Source organism: Muscardinus avellanarius, assembly GCF_963383645.1.
Source record: "Muscardinus avellanarius genome assembly, chromosome: 16".
NCBI classification, from domain to species: domain Eukaryota; kingdom Metazoa; phylum Chordata; class Mammalia; order Rodentia; family Gliridae; genus Muscardinus; species Muscardinus avellanarius.
Window position 1 is genome coordinate 44,792,255 of NC_137802.1, and position 8,328 is coordinate 44,800,582.

At 59.6% G+C, this 8,328-nt stretch overlaps 1 protein-coding gene across 30 annotated transcripts in view; it reads right to left on the reverse strand.

Moving 5' to 3' along the window:
- Window positions 1-5,124, reverse strand: part of CACNA1G (calcium voltage-gated channel subunit alpha1 G) — a gene marked incomplete at both ends in the record, with an annotated part of 65,512 nt that extends 60,388 nt beyond the window's left edge. For all 30 annotated transcript variants that reach the window (XM_080713509.1, XM_080713513.1, XM_080713510.1 and 27 more), the window contains one exon: window positions 4,890-5,124. In XM_080713509.1, coding sequence (XP_080569635.1) covers window positions 4,890-5,124 — 235 coding nt within the window. The remainder of the gene's footprint in view (window positions 1-4,889) is intronic.
- Between the last annotated feature and the right edge of the window lie 3,204 nt (window positions 5,125-8,328).

Consider the following 8,328-nt stretch of genomic DNA (forward strand, 5'->3'; position numbering starts at 1 on the left):
CTGCCTGCCTAAAGCCAGATGTGTCTCCTCATTCATGCTTTCCTGCCCCGTTTCCCTCAATAGTGATGAGCTGATTGTAACTATGAGGAGGGGCTGAGCTGACCCCACAGAGGAGCTGCCTCTCCTTCCGTCCCCTCCTTATACAGGCTCAGACTGGGGCTTCCTATAGCCAGAACCTGCTTTCAAATAACCCCGCATGCAGCTCCTAACCATCGAAGCCCTTTCTTGAAGGCCCGCTTGGCAACTGGGCCTACTCCCAGGGACATCCTGCCTGCCCACTTCCTCTCCCCTGCACTGTAGGTGAGCATAAATGGACAGGGAAGAGATCAAAGCACATGCCAACTGGGGACGATCTGAACAGAGGGATAATTAATGGGGGGAGGTCTTTCACCCTTCTCAGGATGGCACTCGTTTCCTTGGGAACATGGCAGTATGTCACTGTGTGATGTTCCGTTGCCATAACAACAGGAGGATGTGTCACCAGGTGGTGTGGATTTGTTGCCATGGTAATTAAAGAGACCCCCTCACACATGATCTCCCTGTACCCAGGCTGCTGTCTTGTCCTCATGCAGGGAAGGGGAAGCTGGGAGACCCACAGGTTATCAGGTTGGGGGGGGAACCATGTGACGCATCCCCATGGTAACCAAGGGAACAGGGGACACTGGTTACCATAGTGACTATGAGAGACCTGTGCAGTCACATGTCTACTGTTGCTATGGTGACTGTCCAGGCTGGAGTGGATCCCAAAGGGTGGGGGCAGGAGGGGGGAGGATTTTTTTTCTCCCCACAACCCACCATCAAAGGCAGAGAGACAGGAAATGGCAGGAGATGCACCCCACTTCCATCCCTCCTCCTCCTCCCTCCTGGGAGAAAGAAGTAGAGCATGTTATCTCCACAAATGAGTCCTCTCTGTGGGGCTTTATCTAGAGAGCCCTTGCCTAGCCTGGCAGCTGTACGGGTGAGGAAGGCAGGCTGGGGTGCCTCCAGGGGCATGGGGCTCTGGGCACGAATTGAGAGGGAAGCAGGCCCTCCGACTGCCTCATTCCCTCCTAGGAGTCTGGAAATCTGAGACTGAGGAACGCTGAGGAGGAAATGGGCCTGGACCCAGGAATCCTGGCCATGTAGTAAGAGCTGAGGAGGTGGATGGGGCAGGTCCTTGCCTCTCATCCCGCAGAAGCCAGTATGCTCTGGATTCTGTTCTCCTAGGGTGTATGAGTATGCAGGGGCCCCGCTTGCTCCAGGGAGGCGGAAAGGGGGATTTCCCCAGCTGAGCCCCCTCCTGAATGTGTGTTTCTTTCTGAGCCCCCAGCTCCAGCGTGTGGGTGTGTGGGAGAAAGGTTTCCAGCTGAACCAAAAACTAAAGCCGGCAGAAAGGCAGCCAGCCCCACCCAGAGACAGAGACATGAGACACAGAGACACAAGAGAGACGGCCGCTGGAATCTTTGGGAGGAGAAATAGGCCAGAAATCTGATTCAAGCGTCTGTGACTCTGTGTGTGTGCACGCGCATGTTTGTGCACGCGCATGTCTGCGTGTGTGTGAGCAGTGTGTCTGTCGCCATCCTGGCTGAGACAGGCAGGCAGGGCGGGGTGAAAGCTGGGGCGGGAGCAGGCCCAGAGTGGGGGGGGCAGTGTGGTGGGGGCAACCCCAGGAATAGCTCCAACTGGCACCAGGGGTGAAGGGAGTCCCCCAAGCAGTGCGGTGGAGCAGAGTAGGTAGGGAGGAGTGTGTGTGACCCAAAGAGAAGGTGGGCTGGGAACAGAAAAGCATGCCAAGTATGCTCGGTCCCCCCAATCCCACTCAAGTCCTCGCCCCTTTTCCCCAAGTCTGGGGTTTGGAAATGAGAAAAAGGAATTGATGAGACAAGAGCAACCTCCCCACACCCCACTTCCTCTGAGGACCAAATGGAGAATTCTCCCTAGGTAAGAGGAACAGGCAGACCTGGGGCACTGGGACAATGGTAAAGAAGACTCCAGAAATTCCTGGGGCTCCCTCCCTTCTAGAGGCGCACGCTCAGACACACACACGGTGACGCACAGTCACACACTCACTTCTGGAAGCCATTAGGGCTCCTGCCGTCCGGGCCTCCCCCTTCTCCTCCCCCCACTCCTGGCAGGCTCCCCTCTCCCCCTCTGGCCCCCCTCCCGCTCCCCCTCTCCCGGCATCCCAAATGCCAGCCTGTGATTTCCAAATGAGAAAAAGCTGTGCTGGGCTCCGAGCTTGGAGAAACTCCTACACAAACTTCCAGATGTGACACAACAGCCGAGGAGGGAATGCTGAGGATCTTCCCGGGAGGGGAAATGCACGCCCGCACACTTGAAGAAACAACGCTGGAAAGGCCAGCACTCCCCTAGAACCTGAGAGGCGGGAGCTTTTCTGGCTCTGAGTTGACTGAGCCAGTATCCCTGCTCTCACCCAAACCAAAACATGTACTTCTGAGCCCCTCTTCTCCATCCCCCCAATACACACCGCCACTCACACACCATGTCCGACCTGCATCCAGATCTCCTCTCTAGGAAACCTGGTCTCTTAAGAGGCTGAGAGAGAAAGGGGCCAAGAAAAATGTGCCCAGAAATGGCTAACTAGCTTCAGTGAGTTGGTGGTGATTGTGTGTGTGTGTGTGTGGGGGGGGATCCTTATGTCTCGCAGGCCCAGAGGTCCATGGGGAACTTCCTGGAGCCAAGGAATAGATACAAAGAGAGAGAGAAAGGGGAAGGCCAGGGCCTGAGATCAGTGCAGAGCCCCTCTGGCACTGAAAACACAACTTTCCCTTGGCACTTGGGTAGGATGGAGCAGCGGGGAGTGAAATACAGGCAGCCCCCTTGCCAGGAAATTGTTCTCAACCCATTCTCAGCTGGCCCAGGCTCAGCCACTAGTCCAGACCTAGTGAGGTGAGTACCCCACGCTCCAGACTATACCCCCCAGAGTATGTCTGCTCCCCCCTCAAGATGAGCCCTAGGCTCCCATCTCTCTTCCCTCATTCCAGCCCTTGCTGTTTGCTCCCTTCCAGGAAAGCATCTTCCTCCAGACCCTCCACTGCACCTGGAGATAGGGCAGGTGAGAAGAGATGCTAGCCAGGAGGACTGTTTATAGAGGAGGGAGGGGTCAGAGGGAAGAGAAGCTCTCTGGTTCCCCAGGACCCCTGAGAAACAGTTAGGGGCTAGTGGGTTTTTATACTCATGGAGCAGTTGGGCAGTTAAGGACAGAGAGGAGGGATGCCCAGAGCCCACCTTTCTCAGCAACATCCTTTTCCCATTTTCATCTCTGCCACAGAGAAAGGGGCCCGGGAAGTGGGGTCTCGAAGCCTAGTATGTGCCTATTCCGCAGGACCACCATTCTCTGAGGCCCCCAGTTTCTTTCTGCAGCTCAGAAAGGAAGAAGAGGTAGAAGCTGAGGAGAGGATGTGTTGAGGGGAGCCTCTCAAAGACCCACGGTGTAGAGCAGGGGGGTGGGGGGACCCAAGCTCACATTCTGCTTTGCGCACTAGAGGCAGCAGAGCTGCAGAGAGTGAGGGCGGGACCAAGCTTCCCACCCCCCCTCTTCCCCAGAGCAGAGTCTCACCTGGGTTTTCAGAGGCTACAAGGGGGACCCGAGGTCTCCCATTTTGAATTCCAAAATAAACCTCTGCGCTGGCAGGAAGGAGCCCAGAAAAGGCTGTCATGACCTGGGATAGCAGCACAGCCAACCCCCACCTTTCCCAGGAGCCTGGAGCTGGGCATTAGTCAAGCAGTGCTTTGTGCCATGGGGGAGAGGACTGGGGTCTCCCCAGTCACTCCAGACTTGGCAGAGGCTCGGGCGCAGTCCTAAAACCATCTACCTGGAATGTGGAGCATGTATCCTCCAAACCCATCCACAGAGCAGACACTGGGGTGGTGGATCAAGTCTTTCTCAGCCAGCACACTGACAGCCTGACCATTCCCCAGTACTTTCACAGGGCTGTGGTCTTGCCTACCTGCTCTGCCATCAGCCCTGGCACTCAGTGTGTGAAAGGGGAGGGGTCACTTGGGCCAGCTCAATCCCATCCCCCAGTTGCCAAAGCTCTTGCCAGTCTTTCCCTCTACAAGAAGAAGAGGAAGAAAAAAAAAAAAATCCAGCACAAAAGTCTCCACTCTGCATCAAATGAAGAATTGGGGTAGAGGGAGGCACCCCCGGCATTGGACTCCAGCTGAAAGGGGCTGCAGTCCAGATCTGGGGGCAGACGGCTCCCCCCCACCACCACATCTTGTTCTCATTCGGCACCCTTGACATCAGCCGCCGCCGGAATCTCCTTTTGCCGCGGGGCGAGGGGGCTGGGGGGATAGGACCTGGTCCCCCCCCCATCTCCCTCTGGGTCAGTAAAAACCTCAGCCTCAAGGTCCAGGTGGGGGGACTGGGCCCTAGAATCCGCCGCAAACTTTGGGGCGGGGGCAAAGGAAAGCCCAGGAGATTGCGGTCTCCCCTCCTCCGTCCCCGCAGCTTCCTCCCCACCCCAGCCCCCAAACTCGGAAACCAAGCCCAGCTCGCTAACCCGCGGCAGGCGGAGTAAAGCGCCCAGGCTCTTGTAGCTTCCCACATCTGGAGGATGACGACCCTCCTCTGCCCACATCTGGAGAGTATCCAGCTGTGAGCCAGCGGGGCACATCTCTCGTTTCCTGACTTGGATTCCCCCCCCCTCACCCCGAGAAGGTGTGTGTATGGAGGTGGGGCTCGCCTGGGGTATCCACCAGACCTGCTCGAGTCTCCGATCCCACTCTGACGCCCCCTCCCCTTTTAAGTAGCCCCTTCTGTCAACTACCCACCCTCCAGTACCACTTTTGCCACTCACCTGGCGTCTGGTCCCCTCCGGCAGCGCGGCCCGCCCCCCTGCGGACCCCCTAGCCTGGCCTGTTGTGCCCCAAAGGATATGGGTTACAGACCGTGCGGAGACACCAGCTCCGCGGGCGGCTGTCCTGGCTCAAGTAGAAGAAAACCACCGGGGCCAGCGCTGGGTATGGCAGCCCCTCCGCCTCGGAGTCCGCACTGCCCGGGTCCTTTTCCGCCGACCCCGGCCCCGGCTGGCCCCCGGCCCCCGACAGGTCGTTGAGCTGCATGAAGCTCTGGGGCTGTCCCGACTCCTCAGTGCCCGCTCCATCCTCTTCCTCGTCCATCCTCTGGCCAGCCGGGGCCCCGGGGGTCCGGAGAGGGGCGAGCGGCGCCCCTCAGAGGAGATGTCCTCACGCAACCGGGGGACCCCGGCGGGGGCGCATCTGGGAGGCTCTAGGGCGCAGGCTGAGCCCCCAGGAGGGCCAGTTCAGCCCAGCTCCCCCTGCCCGCAGGGGCATGCTGCCCGCGGGGCGCCGGGTCGCAGGGAAGCCCCGCTTGGAGAGAGCTCCGCTTCCTCTGGGCCCCCAGGCCCCCCGGGCCAGCCGGCCGGCTCCCCCTCACTTTGTTCCGGCTTCTTCGCTTTGCGCCCAGGCTCCGGTCGCCAGAATCGGCGCTACCTTCGGCAAAGTGGCCCGGAGACGAGGGGGGGATAATAGGGGGCACCCGATGGAGAGCAAGGGGGGGGTCCGGAGAGGGGCGCCCCTCTTCTCGCGGCGCAGCTGGAGCAGGATCTAAGGGGTCAGCATCGTCCCGGCTCCGCGCCAGCGGCGGCGGGGGGGGGGGAGGGGAAGAGGATCTCTTTGGGGGTGGGTTTGGAGCGGGTGGGGGGCGGCTCCTTCCTCCGCCCGCGGCGGGCTCACAGTCCGGGAGGGGCGGGGAGACCGTGGGGGGCCGTCCCGGGCGGGGGTGGAGGCAGAGATGCTGCCGCCGCAGCAGCCGCCGCGGTGGCTGCCGTTGCCGTAGCTGTCGCCGGCGCCACTGCCTCCTCCTCCGGCCGAACCGCGGAGCGAGCTAGCGAAAGCGGCGGCGAGGAGCCCGGCGCACACCACAGCTGGATCTCTCACTCCAACTTCAAGCCTCGGCCCCGCCTCTCCCCAGCCAAGCTCCCAGCCAATCCCCGCGCGCTGCCGGCCCCGAGCCGCACGCCCATTGGCCGGCTGCCGTGGCAGTGCGGGAGGGGGCGCGAGGGGGGAGAGAACCACAGCTGGAATTCGGTTTCCACCCCAAATCCCAGGACCGCCCCTCTCCCCTCCCCTTGCCCCTGGGTCCGCTCCCAAAGGCTGGAGCCAATCAGACCATTGTCCAGACCGAACCCACTTTCCGATTGGCCGCTGAGGACTTTGGGACTCCCCTGGAGGGAGCCCCGAGGAATCAGTATTTGGTGTGGGGTCGTTCAGGGATAACGCCACAGGCCTCGGGCATCCTTTGTTTAGGACCCCCGAATTGGACCACAGCCAGAGGGCGGAGCTCAGCTCTAGACCCTACCGGAGCAAAAGAGATGCACTGGGGGGAAGGGGGATGAGACCAGGGTCTCAGAGCTAAATCCCGGGTCTACACCTGGTTAATCTCCCACCTTGTAGTTGAACCTGAAAGTGGGACTGAGAAAGGGGAGGGGCGGCGCCGGAGGTCCCGGAGGTGGGGCTTTGACTGGAGGGGCCGGTCTAGGGGGGAAAGGCGGCGCCTAGGAAAAGCGGCGGTAGGCACGGCCTGGGCGTGGCTTTGGCCAACCTCTTGGGCTTAAGGGTCCTGCTCCCAGGCCCCCTCTGAGACTTCACCCTGACCTCTAACCCTAACCCACAAACCCCGACCTCACGTTGACGCTCCCAAGCTTCATCCCTTGTGTCTAAAGATTCTTTGACGGGTGTGGACTCCACCACACAGGGTCTTCCTGCTTGAGCATGTAGCCCAGGTAGGTCGCGCCAGACCTCAGAGCCTAGATCTCCAAAAGCAGCTGCTGAGCAGAGCAAGGACCCTCTGCCAAGCAACCTGCGGGAACCTCGGGTGTCTGGCAGGGATGCCAGCACGGACTGGGCTTCACCAACTCATCCTGCGAACCCCTCCAATCCCCACTCTCTACCTCAGTGGCTTAGGGTTCAGTTGTCGCTGGACAGTAGTTGCGTGGAGCTGTTTCCCTCGCTCACCTCCACCCTACCGAGAGTGGGTCGTGGTGGGTCTGTGCTTCCCACGCGCGCACAAGCATGCGCAGACTCCAGCCCTCGCCCCGCCTCACCTTCCCGAGTTCCAAGGCTCAGTTAGCTCTACCCCCCCCACACACACACACCGCCGACCCTACTCCCCCAAAGCCGAACCTCTATGGGACCTCTATAGAATCGAGCTCTATGGGAAGCGAGGCACGTGGGGTGGGGGAAGGGCATCGAGGATTAGACGTAGGGTATCACTTTCCCAACATTTGTGGGAAGGATACACGGGGAAACCCACCTGTACAGTAGGTCTCCCTGAGATTCCTGGGCGCTCACAACACCGTGGAGAGACTGGGGGGGGGGTGTCGAATGACCTCTGCACCCCCTGACTCTGCTCTCCCAAGGCAGAGCCACCCACGCAGCCCCTGCCTGCCTCCTGCCGCAGTGTGTGTGTGTGTGTGTGTGTGTGTGTGTGTGTGTGTGTGTGTTGGGGGGGGGGGGTCTCAGCTCTGCCCGGGTTGGAGGGAGTGCTGTGCGGCCGCTTCCCTAGCTAGTTGCCCTTTTGCCAAATACGGGCACCGAGTTGTGCAAATGAGGCCGAGCTCATTTGCATTTCATGCTAATGAGTAGATCCCCTAAGTACCTATTTCTCCTGGCGAGAGTTTGCTCTCCTTCCAAGTGTGCCGCGCTGATCTTGAACTCAGAGCTGTCTTCTGGGGGAGGGACGCTATTTATCCTGAGCTCCCAGTCTAACTTCTTCTTTCCACCCGGGTGGATGAGAGGTGTGGGGGGTTGGCTTGCCCTTCTGACAAGGGTCGAGATGCCCCAGAGCTGGCTCAGGGAGGCATGGACTTTCATCACCTAGTGTTTCCCCAACGGAAAATGAGGCCAGGGAGGCTTACCAAATGGGTGGTCAGGTTCTCTGATGGCCAGCAGGCCCCACACCCCCATGCATCATCCAAGCCACCCCTGATCCTGGGCTGTCCCTTTATAGAAAACCCAGAAAAAGCAGCATGCATACCTGTGCACTATCTGGATGAATTGAGATCTTCCTCTCTGGGTTAGGGACCTGGGGAGACCTGCCCCTAGGACATCCCAAAGCCAGTACTGGTCACCGGTTACCAGGTGGGGGAGAGGAGGTGGAAGGCAAAAAAAGGCCTGAAACCATCTTTTAACTCCAGCCCTCCAGGTCTCAGCTCTGACATCACCTCCACGGACTGGTTTTCTTTCCAGCAAGTATTTCAATGCTGCTAAGTGCCAAGGGACTAAGGATACAGCACTGAGCCAGACACCAGGCTGGAATTATATGTTTATACTTATGTTAATGAAATGATTGCCTCTGCCCCT